We start from the raw sequence: 17,893 nt of genomic DNA on the forward strand, positions 1-17,893 counted from the left end.
CCCAGTTGCAGCTCTTTTTATACTTCTCTTACCTCCTTTGCATTTTAACCATACATAAAGTGTTTCACATATATTAGACATCTGGAAATCTTTTTTGCTCTCTTTATTTTGCTTTGAAACCAGTTCTACCTGGCACTGCAGGTGGCTTCCCTTCAGTCAGGAATAATTGACCTTTTGTGATTTGTGCCTGTATGTGTGAAAACTCCACTGTCGTCCTGTGCTTGTTCTCTTTAGAGAACAGAGGTGTTGCTGCATGTTTAAAGGATATAGCAAGCACAAGGTTTGTAGAAAGAAGTAAATTCTTTTATTAGATGACTTACTGACTTTAGGGGGAAAAATGTCTGAGTTGATCTGAAGATAGATAGGGACCTCAGTGCTCATGTGTGTACATGTGCATATCTTTTTCTGATAGCTGCACAGATTGCTGCCCAGTTCAGAGTGCCTCGGCTTTGGACACCCCAAGTTCAGTGATGCTAGTCCAACTGAGAGAGAAAAACAAAGCAATGTAATACTGAACTGCAAAGATGTCTGGTACTGTCAGTAGTGCCAGGGAAAAACAAAGTGAAAGAATACTGATAAGGTGACTTTACAGGCAGATTGGGGCATCCCTATCAGGGCTAGGAAGCTTTTTGGGAGTAAGCTACTAACTTGAAGTATAACAAATGGTGATGAGGGTTAACACCAGGATGCAGCTGGAAACATTGCACCTTCAATAAACAGTGGAGTACTAGTCTGACATTGTAAGCTGACAATGCTTGTGTTTTTGTGAGAACTGGTGAAGGGATTCTAAGAGTATCCTGCAACGACCAAACTTTTGGAGCTGGAAGATAACCTTTGGTATTTCTTGAAGTCAAAGAAAACAACATTGAGAAACTGGTCTAGGAGAGCCATAAATTAGCATTTTATTTATGTGAATAGTCAGGAAGAAACAATTAAGCAGAACTAATCTGTAAGAGCTTTAGAAGTAACTTGAAATGTGAATCCAAATGGACTAAAATTATATGCAAGGATAACGAGTAAAGTGATAGTGCTATGAGAAAAGGATATAAATGGAAAGATTTGCAGGGGTGAAAAAAAAGAGAATGGATCTGGTTGGCATGTAGAGTAAACTGATAGCTAGACATCAGTAAAGACCTGGCAGAGGAATGGACTGAACTTTGATTTGAAGAGAGAGAGGTTAGATTAATTGGATAGAACAAGATCAGTGAATTGTCAGCACAGGAGACTTTGCTGAATTGCATGTAGTCTGTGGTGAAATTATCTGGAGTGAGAAGCAAGAGAAGTGGGAGAAGAGGGTCAAGAAGAGCATCTCTTTGGCAAGAGGGTACAGTGACATAGATGTGAAAAGAGATCAGTGGAGAGCTGGAAGAAGAAGAGGCCTCCAAGGCCAAGAATAGTACAGGCAGACATGTCAAAACCAGTGGCTTGCTGGGAGGAAGAGAAAGGAACATTGCTTCTACCTTCACTTCAGAGGTCAGTGGAGGGGACTCCAGGGAGAGTGATTTTGTTGGCAATAAAATGAAATGTTCTATTATTATCATCAAGTATTTCTAAAATTTCTGTCATTTTTAGAAGAAAAAAATAGGGGACCAAGTTGAGGCTTGAAATGAAATCTCCTCTTGATTGTAGTAGTTTACATTACAGCTTATTGAGGAAAAACCTTTTTGATATATATACACTAACTAACTAAACTGCATGGTCTGCATTAGATTGTGGAGCTGATGCCACCAGATGCTGTGAATATTGCACAAGATTAATGCTCTTTACAAGGAGAAATAGGCAGAAAGTAATGTATATCCTTCTTATTGGCCCCACAGAGATTTTTGAGTTACAGCATGAACTAATTTCCTTTCTCTGCCAGAAATGCATGTACATGCATACCAGGGAAAAGAAGATTTGTGTCTGGTATACTGACATTCAAAAAGCTGTTGGTTAAATCTTCAGTCACTTCTCATGTTTGCTTGGCCATCGGTGGTGTCTCATTGTTCTATTCAAACTGCAGAATAAATATCTCCTTAGTTAAATGGTTACTAAGATTATCCCAGGTTTTCAATATTGTACTACAAATCTGACTATATTCTTCTGGCACAAAGTATATTTAGTCAGTGTATATTCTGAAGTGCTAGCTATTAGTATGTCAATGCATGGAAGATTTTGAAACACTAAATATGTGCTAAAGCTTATCATTAAATAAATTACTACAGGGACATTCATGCAAGTTGTTTATTTCCATTGTAACTACCAGGGCACGGTATATTTTGTGCAAACTCAATAATGTAGTTGCCTTTGCAAAAAGTCTTCAAATACACTTTTAGTCCTTAATAATTTCAACCAATACATGCAAATAGTTCACTTGTTCTTTACATTTTGGCAGATATTCTTCATCATAAGAATAATTGGAGTTTTCAAGTTTAAGGTACACTGATGAAATATTAATTTTTGGCTTTGTGAGACTTCTGAACAGTATTTAGAATATGTAACTGTTCAGAATGAAACTTGCATGCAGAAGTATTATTGCTTTGAGCCATAATTATATATTATTCCCTACTCTAGTAATGTTTTCATGTTTGATAGGTATACATCTGAGTTGTAAACAGATTAAAATCTTAAAGCCTTTGAGCTTTGTTAGAGATTATTCATTAAGTCTTACAGCTTTTAAAACTATTTCAGTAAATGGAACTTCACTTTTCTACTTCCTGTTAAGGTCAGAAGTATATGCTGTGATGGTATCAACAGTAGTGCACTAATCAAATCATATTGTAATTTAAAATTAAATTGTAATAATATTTTTTCTTTTTTTTAATAACAGAATTTTAGTCTTCCTATATAACTTAACACTTCCTTAGGAATTACATGAAATTTCAAAATGTATGCCAAACTTTAACTTCACATTTCTTTCTCTTCCCTGTTACCTTCCCATGCCTATAAGTACTCTGATTAAATTGGAGACTAGAACTATGTAATGGAAGCACATGCTAAGCTAGGTCCCTTGCTGTAATCCTTCTTGGTTCATATCAAGTTTTCACCTTGTAGCAAGTTATGTTTCAGAAAAAAAAAAAGCCTTTGAAAAGTTTTTTGTTCCTTTCTTTCCATCAAAGCCCAACTTTTCCTCTGCTTTCCTGTACAATCGTATTGCTGTGAATGTGTCACTATTTTCCACCTAATAACTTCTGAATGTGCTTATCGACTTCAAACACTTTTGGCAGGGGAGAGAATGGTGGGGATAGGAGGCTTTATTTCTCAAGCATAATTAAAACCCCTTAAATGTCATCAAAGTTAGTGGCTGGGAAGAGGAAAGAAACCCTATTTATATTCTCACTGAGGGAAAGAGCAGTCTGAGGCCACACTTCTTTACACACTGAAAAAAAATCCATGTAGGTTTGCATCATTATATGTTACAGAAGAAAAGTTTCTACCTAGACAGAAAGTCAATCAAACTTAAGACACAAATAGATAGGAAATAAGGCTTCATTATTTTCTGATGTTGATGGAGCTGCTTGTCAGTAAAGGCAAGATTCATCTCACCTCACTTTTCCATTCTACAATGTTGATATCTTTATTTCCATACTTGGCTCTCATTGTAGTCTCTGGAGAGAAACAGCTCTTGGAAGGTCATTCTCTTCAGAGTATGAGTTAGTTGTGTCCCCAGGAGCAGGGCTTGAGCTCCTAAAGAAATGGGAAAAGATAGTCCTGTCCCACAAATGGTGTGTCCAAAGCTGTGGATGAATGGGTTGGTGGGAGCAGGGAGGAAAGGGAGTTTGAGAAGGGAACAAGTCCAGGCAATCAGAGGTGATTCTAAGAAGAGAAGAATGAGTGAAGTGCTTGCTCATTTACATAATTTTTGTTATTTGATTTGGAGAGAAAAAAAGCCAAACTGCCTTAACTTAGTTTCTGTTTCTGTGTCTCCTGGGAGATTTTATGAAGTACACACACAGTATTTTTGTATTGAGTAATACACATTTAAATTCTCAAATAGATAATGTCTTATGTTCTGATATTAATTGCTGTTTTTTCCCCCCAAAAATTCCTACTTTTTTCAGCTTCATTCAGATTCATCAAATGCCAAAATTTTAGTTAATTACAACATGCTCAATTTGATTAGACAGTCACTATAGTTGCTGAACAAGAGTGTTATTCAAACATGGTTGAAATTAGAAAATTATTTTCTAATTAAATAGGGTATTTTTGCAATTACCAGAATTATTCAGTGCTGGCTGGAGAATACTTGCTTGGAGAAATTCTTTATCTCCAAACACTGTTTAGCAAAACAATTTGCAAGAGATCCAAACAAAAAGATAACTTAGATGAAAGAAAGAGATATGAAATCTGGGAAATTTAGAGAACACTGTCAGTATGAAACTTACATATATTTGCCATTTATGCACTGATTAATAAACCGTCTTATGAGAAAATAATATTTTTTTTCTGCAGCTAGAGTTTGCTTTATCCAATGGTTTATAATTTCCTGCCAAAGCATCATACAGGCATTTGGAGTCACATCATAATATAATTTTCTAGGCATTTAATTTTCTCAAATAATTTGATATTTTTAATAGAACTAGCAAAGTGATTTTATCTACTGCTGGATAATGTGTTAAGTTGACTATGCTGGAGTCTCCCAGCACAATCAGAAGAAAGGAGGGTTTGCTGTTTACATTATTTTCACTATAATGCATTTGAATTTAGAGCAGCTCAAAGGAAATAGTGCTTTTTATAGAAGAGGAAATAGATTTTTATTTTCTTGTGTAAACTAGACACTATTTTTCACACAAAGGATGTGGTAGTATTTACTGTATTCCTTGCTATTTTGCTGTTTGAACTTAGCAGTGAATTTTGATAACTTAAAAAAAATTATCTTCCTGATTATATTTACACTCAGGAGTACTGCATTAATATAAACAGCACTAGTAAAACATTTGAATTCTAACTTCCTGATCATTACTTTCAGTTTTTCAGCTGCAATGAAGGTTGCTTAAATAGGGCTGGTCCAAAGTTTTAAACAGAAAAATAGCAGCTCAATAGGCTAAACCAGTGGTTAGGTTATGAGAGTGGTTTTAAATTGATAGTGACTAAGAACTGTTTTTATGAGAGGAGGTACAAAACTCACTCCTGAAAAATAAATAAAATTTTGTTGGTTTGGGAAGCTTTCTTTGGGGCTGTTTGTTTGGGTTCTTGGGGAGTTTTGTTTGTTTGTGGTTTTCTTTGTTTGGTTTTTTGTTTGTTTCTTTGTTGTAAGGTTTCAGTTTTATTCCATATCTTAAAAAAGTCCAGTAAAGGAAAAGGAAAGGATTATTCCTAAGAAAGTTTATAAAAGAATGCTGGGCTAGAGGATTTCTGTATTTGTTTTTTTCTCCTTTGTGGCACTGTTTGACATATATTACTAAATATTACTAAACAATTTTAAAAATATTTATGTTGGGTTTTTGTTTTCTTCTTTTTCTGTGTTTGTTATTAAGCCATTTGTTATTTTCTTTACTGCTTGGTGATAATAAACCAAAAACTTATTAGAGGTTCAAAATAAATGTCAGGATATGGATAAATTGTTTTTCTAGTATTATGGAAGCCATCTAAATAATAGATTTTCTAAAGGCAAAGAAGAAAAAAACCACTAAATATTCCACTCAAGAAATACTCATATTCCACCTCTGGCACTGTAAGGATATTTATACCTAGATTGTTCCAGATTTTTTCGTAATGCTAAGTAAAAATGCATTGAAGTGTGTTACTGTACCCTCTCTTTCTAAGACAGAAAATTCAAAACTCTGTTAACCTTAGCTGGAAAGGCCAAATTTAGAGAAGTAAGTTAACAGAAATTATCTTAAACATATCTGAAATAATAATCCTGATATTTTAGAAAGTTAATTTTGTGTTTCTCTGGTGGGACTTAGGAACAGTTCAGAATTACTTGATTACACTTAAATCAACTGTTTGACTGTCCAAGCTCTTCAAAGGACTAAAACAGAAAAAGGATAAAGACTGGGATGCCTGGGTGTAAATTGCTGACCCAGGCCATCTCCTACATAACTCACTAGTTAGTGAACTTCTATTACCCTCCCGTGTTCTGTTCTCAGTTAAGTGTAGGCCCATTTGCATGCTTGCATTACAGGAGTAGCAATTCTTCTCTTCCACTGCAGCGTCAGAGGTGGGAGGAGGGAGGCAGAAATCAGTGTAGCAAGCATCTTAGTTTTCACTCACTTGTTGAAAAGATAAATACTATCTTCATAATTAAAAAAAACACAGTACTTTTATTTCTGTTTTTCCCTCATTTCAGACAGTCTAATTCCTATTCCCAGCACAAGCCTGAGTAACACTCACGATAATGTGGATTAGATGACAACACCAAATGTTTCTTTCTCAAATAATTTCTGAAAACGTAGTACATTTTAAGGAATTGAGAACTGGACTTTCTCAAGCTCTGCCCTATCAGTTGGAAGTGCCTTAAGGCCTAAGTTGGCCATCTGTAACAATTAGACTGTGACACTTCGGCCTGATTGATTACAATAACTGTGAACTGCTCGAGTGGCTAAGCCCATGTTTAATCATCCTGCTGGTGGTACTTTCCCACATTATACTTTTTCCATCTTCTCCATCTGTTAGGTCTCCATGGGGTGACCTTGTTGTGGCCTTTCAGTACCTGAAGGGAGCCTATGAGAAAGGTGGAGAGAGACTATTTACAAGACGATAAAGGCTCCAAACAGAAAGCAGGCTTAGATTAGACATTAGAAACATCTTTACTGTGAAGATGGTGAGACATTGGAACAGATTGCCCAGAGAGGCTGTGGATATCCCATCCCTGAAAGTGCTTAAAGCTGGGCTGGAGGGAGCTCTGAGGAACCTGGTCTAGTGAGGTGTTATCCCCACCCAGTGCAGGGGAGTTGGAACTAGATGATTTTTACGGTCCCTTCCAACCCAGACCATTCTATGATTCTATGACTTTCTTTCATCTTGTTAAAAATGTTGGTAAATACATCTGTGGCAATCCAGAGGGTAGATTTATATATTATTTATTTTTCTAATGCTTTTTATATGGGAGCTTTAACATGCTGTAGAATGGATGCACTTAGAATAGGATTCATTTAATTTAACCTTAGTTTGCTAGTGCACTTAAAATTAGACCTATTTATAAAAGTTTTCCCTGTAAAGAGCAGATAAGAGCTCAAATCTGTGGCTCCTCTGGGGCAGAAAGGCCTGTGCACTGCAGTGCACCATGATGGCAGTGAGGGCTTGTGAGGTTCCATCTGCCCCCTCATTCAGCTTTTGTTAACATTTCATGGTGGGTGGGAGGGAAACCTCCAAGTGCACCCTGCTGGAATGAAAATCTCCACTCTGCTTTCTCTTAGGCTGCACAGCCTGTAGCATAGGACTTGTGGTGAAAAGTTTACTGGCCATACAGCATTAACAGCCTTTTATCAGGAGGCATCTGCTGAATTCATAATGAAAAATAATCATAAGTGCACAGGAAACATCCTTTTACTTCTTAATTCAAAATGCAATTACATTTCTCCTTTGTCCTGGTGAACTTCTGTACACAAGTTCTCTATCATTACATTGTGTGGCATTGTGGGAATCACAAAGTGGAGAGAAAAAGAGGGGAACAGGGTGGAACATACTCCTTTTTATGCAACATCTGGCTTTTTAACAAAGTCTAGGGTTTTAAAAATAGTTGAGTGTGCTCTGATGAAATTATTAAAGAATGGGCTGATTAATCTCTACCATAAAATGTAATTTCCTTTTATCTTGTGCTTTAACCAAAATAAAAGAGTCCATTTGGAAGAAAATAAAACCTAAGAAAAGCGCCCCAAGATACCATTTGTGAGAGTTGGAATTAAGGACATTAATGGAAATAACATTCCAGCAACTTCCTCTCCTGAATCCTTGCTAAGAAAAATCAAGATAATAAAGAGTTAGTAAAGGTTATTTAATTTGAACCATTTGGGGACTAAAATAAATCACAGTAAACTTCTGCCATACTCATTATCTTTGATTTGTTTAAACCATATACAAATGCATTGTAGTCTAAAAAAATGGGTAGATACAGTTTGTTTTAAAAACATGCAAAACGTTTTTTTTCATGTGACATTTCTATAGCAGGGAGATTTGAGCTATGAAAAGGTATTTTAAGAAAAATGTCCTTAAGCCTTGAATTTGCTTTCGGCAAGGCAGAAAAGCATATAATTGTCAAAAGTGAGTTTACAATATGTTAAATGTTTCATAAAATACAGAAACTGTAACTGCAAATATTGCAAAACCCATTTCAACAGTCCTAATGCATTCATTTTTGCACAGTGAACCTCACTAGTTTTGTATAAATCTATCTCATTAGTAGAATATTTGTATCAGAATCATTCAAACAATTCATGAGAACAAGTGCTGTCAGACAAGATGTACTTTGTTGATTTTCTCTTCTAGCTGGCCATGATGATTTTAATCTTCTTAAGCTCAGACTCACAACCACACCTCATTACCCAGATGTGTGGAAGAGAAATAAGTACAGCTTTCCCAAGAAGCTGAACCAATTACATACATTTGCATTTCCTAGACTTTAGAATGGCATGAAGATTCCATAACCAGAAGCTGCAAATTGAGGATAAAATTTGTTTTGGGGTCTGCCTAAAAGATGTGGAGAGCAAATACTTTGCTAATATGTGATGATAGATCCAAGGGGTACATGAAGTCACAAAAAGCACTAACAGATTATCTTGAATGCCAAGGTTTATCATGGCATGTTGCACTTCTTTAGTAGGGTATGAAGTAGTCTGTCTATAGAGAAGACCTTCCCCTAATATTCATAGAAACTTGGAATCCTTTAGCTTGTAAAAGACCCTGAACATCCAAGTCCAACCATTACTCTAACACTGCAGAGTCCACCTCCAGGGATGGTGACTCCACACTTCCCTGAGCAGCCTGTTCCGATGCCTAGCCACCCTGTCAGTGAAGAAATTGTCCTGAACATCCAACCTAAACTTTCCCTGGCAAAACTTGAGGCTGTTTCATCTTGCCCTATCACTGGTTGCCCAGAAGAGACCAACTGACACCTTGCTACAACCTCCTTTCAGGTAGTAGTTGAGCAATAAGCTCACCCCTGAGCCTCCTCTTCTCCAAGCTAGACAACCCCAGCTTCCTCAGCCACTCCTCACAGGACTCGTGCTCCAGCCCCTTCCCCAGCTCTGTTTCTCTGGATAAAATCCAGCACCTCAATGTCTTTCTTGTGAAAGTGAGGGGCCCAAACTGAACACAGTACTTGAGGTGTGGCCTCACCAGCACAGGGGCACAATTACGCTCCTGCTCCTGCTGGCCACACGATTTCCGATACAGGCCAAGGTGCCATTGGCTTTCTTGGTCACCTGGACACAATTTGGCTCATGTTCAGTGGCTGTTGACCAGCCACTAGGGTAGATTTTCCATAGGGTAGATTTCCAGCCACTCTTTCCCAAACATGTAGCATTGAATGGGGTTGTTTGACCGAAGTGTATTATATGCATCTAGGTGGATCCACACAGACAAATTTATCTGTATTATGCTGGCCTTTCTGAGAAAAATATTACCCCTAGTTCTATGTGTTCAGGTCTGTTTCTGTACTTGTGATTGTGCTCTTCCCTGGCTGTCTCCAGGATTTCACCTCTTTCTCTTGGAATAGCATATTTATTTTTGAAAGAAAGATGAGATACCCTTGTCATCTAAAAATTGTCTTGCTGATTTTTAAATTATCAATTACAGTATCTTTTTTACTAGAAGTGATCTGTTTTCCAATTTTTTTTACTATTTTTCTTACTGGCTACCAACTTAACATATATGAATAGGCTTCGGATAAGAATCAGAGTCACTTATTCTGACAGTCCTGTATTTAATCTCAGTTGCACCACAGAGACCTAGACAGAGACTGCAACAAATATTGTATTAACAGTCATTTGAAACTGCCAGGTGGAGCTGGCAGACCAACTATTCTCTCAGAATTAAAGTCTGAAATTTTTCTTTCTGTAATCTGAATTTTGAAAGGCCAAGGAAAGGCCTGTTGCTTATTCTGCATATAACTATAAGAGCCAAACAGCTCTAGGAGAATATTCTAGATAGAACTTTTCTATTTTCTCACTCAGGATCTGATTTTCCCTATCTTAAGTTTACTCCAGGCAGTAATTCTATGGAAAATCTTGGCATAGATTCAAACAGATAGAATATAATGAGAAATTGTTAAAAACTTACCAAGCAGATGAATATAGAATTATAGGTTTTGTTCTGTATTTTAAATTTCACAGAAACTCCTATGTATGGTAACTAGTAGGTAACTACACTGTAATTTTATGTAATTTCAGACTATATGAAATTCACAGTAATTTAATGTTAACTTAACGATCACTTGCTATTTTAGCCACCTGTTTTCTGAGCTACAACAGGTGTCTAGATTTGAAGGGGTCATGGGTATATGATAAACATTTTGAATATGTTTTCTTTAAGCTGATAGGAAAGTCCATACATTCCTTTCAGATAAGCTGGATCAGTATGTCAAAGACTAGCAATGATGGAATATTCAATTGATACAATTGAAATGATAGGGCACTCAGAAGGTAGTCTGCATGGATAGAAAGGGAAAGAAAACATAGGATGAATCCTGTGGTTACATCCTTTTGTTGAAAAGAAAATTACTTTGCAAATTGAATTATGACATTTTATTAAAATGTGTAACTTTCCTTTTGTTCAGAACTAACCTTATGTATATCCTAAGCATGCCCACACCTGAGTCTCTTTTTTGGGGCTGCTTCCAGAGACTTTTAGATCCTCTTTTAAGAATGAGTTTGTATTTATCAGAATTCCAGAGCAAAACACTGCACAAAGTGAGAGACTGTCCAAGATTGAGAAGAATTATCTGTCCTCTGTTCTTCATTAAGTATTTTCTGATAAGATGTCAATCTTCAGGTGTGTAGATAATGCCTACTTATCCTGTGTTGAATAAGAGAGGAACAAATAAAAGTCTGAGAGTTACAGAGTGGTTGAGGTTGGAAGGGACCTCTGGGGGCCTCTCTCAAGCAGGACCACCTAGATCCTATTTCCCTGGCCCATATCCATATGACTTTTGAATACCTCCAAGGATGGAGACTTTACAATCTCCCTGGACAACCTGTGTCAGTGTTTGGTCACCAACACAGTAAAAAACAAAGCATTTCCTGATGTTCAGACAGAACCTCCTGTGTTTCATTTAGTGCTGTCTCTGGTCCTTTCCCTGGGCATCACTGGGGAAAGCCTGGTGCTGTCCTTTTCAGACAATCCCCTCAAAAACTTATACACATTGACGAGATCCCCTCTGAGCCTTCTCTTCTCCAGGCTGCACAGCCCCAGCCCTCAGGCCTTTCCTTGTATTATTGATCTTCCAGTCCTGTAATCACTGTAGCCCTTCACTGGACTCTCTCCATTATGTCCATGTCTCTTTTACTGGGAAAGCCAAAACTGGATCCAGCCCTCCAGGTGTAGCCTCAGCAGTGCTGAATAGAGGGAAAGAATCACCTCTCTTGACCTGCTGGTAATATTTTCTTAATGCATCCCAAGATACCATTAGCCTTCCTTGTTGCAAAGACAAGTTCATGGTTCATGTTCAGTTAGTGTCCACCATCTGTCCAGGCCCTGTCTGTTTCTGCAAAAGCTGAGGCTATAACCTCTGTAAAACCTGTGGCATGAAACTGATACAAATTGAGAAAAACTAAAATTTTAAGCCCGATGAAATTCTACCAGTTGAATTTAAATTTTGCATTAAATTGCAAATACAACTAGAATTTAGCTTTAGCTCTTTTTTAACTGTTACCCCTGTCTATCACCAGTCTGCCATTGGTTTGGTCTTGGGTGATTTCTGCTGTTGCTTTTCCACTGAGAATCCACTGAAGGTTCCTCGGTTCTTAGGGGACATGCTCCTTCCACAGATTTCCCCAAGGATGCACAGGCTGTGCAAGTTATGAGCTGTCAATGAAGGTAGTGCATGTAGGCAAGGTTTTATTGCACGAGAACATCTTGTATTTTGTGTCCCAAATCAAGAAGAACAGGTCAATGAACCTGGGTCTTATACATACTAGGTCCTACTGGCTCTTGAAGCATCACAAAATAGAGCTGCAAGGTAATGTAGGACACCAGTTTGTGCAAGAAAACTCAATTCTAACCCCAAAGGCTTCACTACTATTATTTAGCAAATAATATTGGATAAACTCATAACCTAAGAAAACTGTAATATTCACTTCCATAGAAACTTATTAAAAATGGATTTTATTCCTAGAATAATCATACAGTGGTTTTCTTTTTTTCAAGTAAATATGGGGCCAGAAATCTTGCAGTGAAACAGAATAAGAAATATCTAGGTCATTTCCAGCAAAAAGGTTCACTTCTCTTGTGAGTTTTATGCCCACAGTTGACTTCTAATACGTATTTAACACTTACCTCCACAGAGCTTCATTTTGTTCATTTCAAATTCTCATTTTGATTTGCTGAATTCTGCTCTCCACAGAGTCTGACATCTCTCCCACACTGGGACAATTTGCAAGCTTTTCATTACTGTATCACTGAAGTTATTAATAAGTAAAATTTTGTCCAAGACAGGTCCCTGGGGCTCTCGCTTGAAACATTCCCACTATCTCACACTGAGCTAACATCTGCTTTTTGTGTATATTTAGGCTGGGCAATTTCATTTAGATAGGAGTTTTCCATGTAAGTCTCTAATATGAAGGGGAGGAGGGGAAAAAGGGGGTGACTGCTGAGTCCTGACATCCTTCCCTTTCTTGTATCTGACCTTGCTTCCTCTCTGCAGTGGTAAACCCTCCCTCAGCTGGCTGCAGAGTGCCAAGATGCACTTTTTGAACCGTGCAGGCTCTGTGTATATCACTGTCTGCAGAGAGGAAGAGACAAGGAAAGTGCAGTGCAGGATGTAAAAATGTATTTTTATGCAAAAATGATCATTAGTGTTTCTTATTAATCTGAAGTTTTAGAACATAAAAGGTTTTGGTAACTTCTTAACTCCACTGTTCCTTTTCCTTGGAGAGGAGCAAAAGAATGACATGGCCCTTTTTTGATTCCAAGAGGTATGCTGGAAATAAGAGTGGCTGGAAGTAATTTTCACATCATTTAATATGCATTTTTGGACCTAATATAACTAAAGGAAACATTTGTTGTATGTTATGTCATATGTAGCCTGGGACAGGAAGTTTTTGTACCTTGGGGAAGAGCAATGGGTAGTGTAAATAGCATGATCCCATGATACTCAAAGACTCTATTAACTCTGCAGTAACTAATACTTACTGCCTTTATCTCTCCTCGCTCTGGAACACAAATTCCACATTGAATTTGATCCAATTACATTAGTGCTCAGGCCAGTGAGCCTGAAATTCAGACCCCAAGTTGTGGGGTAATTGCCCATGCAATGAGAATAACAGCTTTGCAATTGTGCCCTATGCAAGCATCCACACTATGTGCAATGAGGTTCCTCCCCAGGCCAGCTGCTTCTGCCTCCAGCTGCACATTTGACTGGCACTGTGACAGTGGGGGTGTGATCCCAATTCCTGCATGTGGCCCTGTATAATTAATCCATTTTCTTGCACGTCCCTCCTCCAGGTTTGAACAAACCTTTTTGTTCTGTTTTCAGTGGTCAAGTAGCCCTTGAATCTTTTTGGATGCTTTCTTCCCCTTGCCAGTCTTCACAAAGGCATCATATTGCCATTCATTGCTGAGCTACTGTGCATTCTCCCGGGAGGTTTGTTCGGTGGCATTAATACAGACTAAGATCTGCTCTGTTTCCAATCCTCCCAGTGCCAGCTCATTGCTTGCCAAGTGTGAGGTCAAGAGATCTATGTTTTCTGTCAAACAGCAGCCGCTGCTCTTAAGAGTGCTGCAGCAATCTCCAGCTCACTAGCCTGTCATGGAGATAGAGCTACAGGGGGCATTCATTAAATATACTAAAGGATGTATAGGGAGTTTTTTATATATATATATACACTAAGGGAGTTTTAGCTGATCTATTTTATTCCTATAGCCATTGCTGGGTTTGCTTTTTTATGTCCCATCGGGACACTTTTGTCTAAGTGAGGTTAGGCAATGCCACAGATCAGATTGGCTGACAGAAGAATGGGAAGGGTCTGCGAAACAGCTGGCTAGCCAGGAAATTAATTTATTTATTTTTTGGGGTTCTTTTTCCTAAAATAGCTCCAGGAGCAGCATTAGCTCTTCTGTTTTACAATATAATCAGCTTGATCATAGTTTAGTGATTGAAGAGTGATTCAGCCCTTTCAAGAAACAAGTCATTCAAAAGCAAGGATCTGACCAGTTGGATTGGAAAACAAATAACAATTCTCTGCAGTATGTTTATGTGTGTTCATAAGAAAAAAACCCCTTCTACTTCCCAAAAAATCCTTCAAAGGCATTTCAGACTTTTCAGGAAATATTTGAAAGCTGTGGCAATTCTCTAACCCTTTCTAGCAATCTTTTGTACCTTTCTCCATTCACCTCTTGGACTCAGCTGGCCCTTCTCTCTAATCTCATTTTTTTTCCCAAGTCCAAATGGCAACTTAACATCAGTGCTTTCAGAGCCCGAAGAGCAATAATGATGCCTGATGCCAAAATGGCAGAAAAGGCCAGCTCACCAGGTCCAAAACCCTAGAGGGATGATGAAGAAAGCCTCTGGAGCCAGGCAAGGTGGTAACTGTCCTTCTGAGGCAGATCTTGCAGGCAATATTTGGTGATGGACACAGGGACACTTCTTGTACACAAGGAGCCAGGCCAACTTCCTCAGAGGGATGTCAAGGACACAGAAATGAGACCATCTGTCAGTCTGATGGTCTTGTCTTTGCACATTTTCTGTCTTTCATCTCTTGGATTGAATCAATTTCTGTAGGTGTGTGAGATGAGCACACTTCCATACTGGGTTGAGTGACCATGAAGCTGGCATTATGGACAAACTTGCTCTTTCCTAAATAATTCCAACATATTTTTTAGAGTGCTTGTGTTCATTAATTTCCCAGTTATTCTACAAACTTTATAGGCTAGGGCTGATTATTTTTGTGTTTGCAGTGACCTTCACTGCTGCTGGAATTCCTTTCTCAGAAACTCAAACCAGTGACTGTTAAAGGCACTTCTGATCTGCTGGTCACATCTATGCCCCTGCTAGTCAGCTTTCCAGAGAAACAGCAATGGAAGAAACATCCCATGAGGATCTCACGGTAATGTTGCAGCTGCAGGTAGAAGCAGATGGTAATGAGCAATTGAGAAGTTTAGTTTTCATTTTATGCAAGGGCTTCCTAGCCTGAGGAAGTGGGGGCCACATTTAATGCCCCAAGACATCTCTTCTATCTGTAGCTTGCTAAGGGAAGGAGCTGCTCATTCAACCAAGCTCAGAGAACAACAAACAACATCCTCCTGTCCCCTATAAAATGGTCATCTCTTACTACTCTGTCAGTAATGGCAGATGGGAAAAGGCTCAAGTAACTTCCTAAGGGCAAAGTAAGGCAAAAAGGGAGAATTAATATACCCAGATGTGTTATTTGGTCTTAGTTCAAGAAAAGGAATTAATAAAATGCTGAACTTCGGACAACATTGCTGTGTTTTTCTGAGTTTTATGAAAACTCTTGTCTGAATCTGGTAAAAGAGAGTGTATAAGGGTATAATTTGTGGCATGATGATATCTCAGCTTTCCTTGTGATTTTGTAACATGAAATAAATTAGTGTGATCACAGCACTGTTTTTTCACAGACTCCTGATATCATACAAAAATGCTTTTGAGTTTCAGAAAAGTTCTTTTTCACATATCTGAAAGACCTGCAGATTTAGCCATCAGGACTTGGCCGACTCCACAACATCCTTTTCACTTGTCTGTCTCTGCTCTTTGTATTTGTCAGTCTAAATAGATGTATTAAATCTGGGTGTTGTCAGAAAATCTTTTCCTGTGGTGAAAAAAAATAGTTTTTTGGGTAGAGCAGTAAGGTTTTAGTAATTTTACAAGTGCCTGGGGTTTATTCCCAGCAGTCTGTTAATACTCAAGTCTGTTAGACATGGTGAGAGGTATGAAAGAGGAGTGCTAGCTGTATGTGGCTCAGATCAACAGGGAAACAATTTAATGGATTTGATCCAATATTGTGTTACAAAGTGCCATACCAGGATCACACACCTAATCTGAAGGGATGCAGCTTGAAGGTAATTTCTAATGCTGCATAATTTGTAAGAATTGTTATTTTACCTGTATAATTGCATGTTGTGTGCATGGGAAAAAACTTGAAAAAGGCCAAAAGAGCAAAGCATGCAAGATTCTGAGACAGTGTAAATTGGAACAGATGTTCTGAAACCAATGAAACTATGTGAATTTTGACCTTGTATCTCTAAGGTTGGAAGTAGAAAGGTGAGCTTGAATATGATACAGTTATACGCTCAGAACATCTCTGCTTTTGGTATTGGTATAAACATATTTTTCACTCAGAATGTGTAGGATAATTCAAACTATCCTTTTTGTAAATTGGTTGGAGAGCAAACTAGAGTATCTTTATTAATCTTTGCTTTATTTTATTGTTGTTCCAGGTTAGGTTTCCCCATGATGATCGTGTCCTGTACCATTGGGATGTGCTATCTTCTTGTTGCTCATGTTGTAGTAGGTTGGAACTCATAGTAATTTATATTTTCAAGACTCAGATAAGCTTTCCCTTATGTTTAGCTTATATCAGAATGTTAAGAACACATATGAAAGGAAAAAGATGTGTAAAATCCCAACATATGGTATCAATCAAAAAGATTGTTGCCATAAACATCAGATATGGTCATTCTTAACCTTTTGTTTTATGAACAATATGGAGAATTAGACAATCAAAATTAAAAGAATTCATATATTTCATTATGAATGCAATTACTGTGCAGATAAAAAGGAACCATCTCAAGGGAATATGCTGTGCCTGAAAGTTTGTATTGACACAATCTGAGTATAGTCACAGATGAAAAACTCATTCACAATAGCAGATGTTCAGTAATTTCTTTTTAGGGCTTCATTCTTCTTTGTCAATATATTTAGCTATTTGTATGAAAGTAATTAATATTCAGCTTGTAATAATTGAAAGTTAAGCAGAATATCTGTACACTTTGAAGGATGTATCATTATCTACATTAAAAATAAACACATGTCCTGGAAATGTGCTGTGGAAGGAATTATTATTTTGGAAGCAGGATTGTATTGCCCAGAGGCTTTGCTTTCATTTTAGTTCCTCAACAATGTTATGCTACTTCTACTTTTTTTTTCTTAAAATAAACCAATGCCACTCCTCTTACAAAAGGACAAACATAAATAGTGATAAAGCATCAGACATCTTCCATTTAATCATTAATTCGCTTTTGTGAAGGAGTACTCTGAATATTTTAATAGGTTAATACACTACATGGAAGAATGCTCATACTGTGGCTTTGATTTCCTTATCTCTGGTGATAATCTTTTAAACAACATATATTGTTTTATATAATTGGCTGCCACAACAGGTCAAAATTGTCTTTATGAGTATTAAGTCCTGTGAGGTACTCAAGAGCTCAATTCCAAATCTTCCAAAATCTTTGTGGATTTGGCTCGAATTAATGGTGGGTGTGTTTTACTGAGTCAGAAAAATTGGCAACCTGGTGAGTGCAACCCACCAGGTGGACGAGGCTGAATTACAGGAAGCCAGTAGAGATGATCAGATGTGGCTTTTCCTTCTGCTTAGTCCTTGAAGTAACCAGGTAAGTGAGAAAGAAGCAGTATTTCCCCCGCCAAAGTGAGGAGATGTGAGATAATTCATACATTCTGTTTTACTCTTATGTAGGTTGTATCCCTCACCAGGTCTGTTTTAAGTGGGAAATGGTAAAAGGCCAATGCAAATGGGGCACAGCCCCCACTCTAAGCAAGGGCTGCCACCTCCCCTAGCAG

The 17,893-nt window shown here is 37.8% G+C and overlaps 1 protein-coding gene across 1 annotated transcript in view; it reads left to right on the forward strand.

Moving 5' to 3' along the window:
* The window catches only part of OCA2 (OCA2 melanosomal transmembrane protein), a 158,041-nt gene extending 141,316 nt beyond the window's left edge, over positions 1-16,725 (forward strand). The window contains exon 23 of the mRNA XM_054271957.1: positions 16,531-16,725. Within this exon, the coding sequence (XP_054127932.1) occupies positions 16,531-16,618 (88 nt within the window). The 3' untranslated portion in view covers positions 16,619-16,725. The remainder of the gene's footprint in view (positions 1-16,530) is intronic.
* Positions 16,726-17,893: the final 1,168 nt, after the last annotated feature.

This window comes from Melozone crissalis, unplaced genomic scaffold, assembly GCF_028551555.1.
Source record: "Melozone crissalis strain CALT ecotype California unplaced genomic scaffold, PUWL_Pcris_2 ptg000013l_1, whole genome shotgun sequence".
Classification (NCBI taxonomy): Eukaryota; Metazoa; Chordata; class Aves; order Passeriformes; family Passerellidae; genus Melozone; species Melozone crissalis.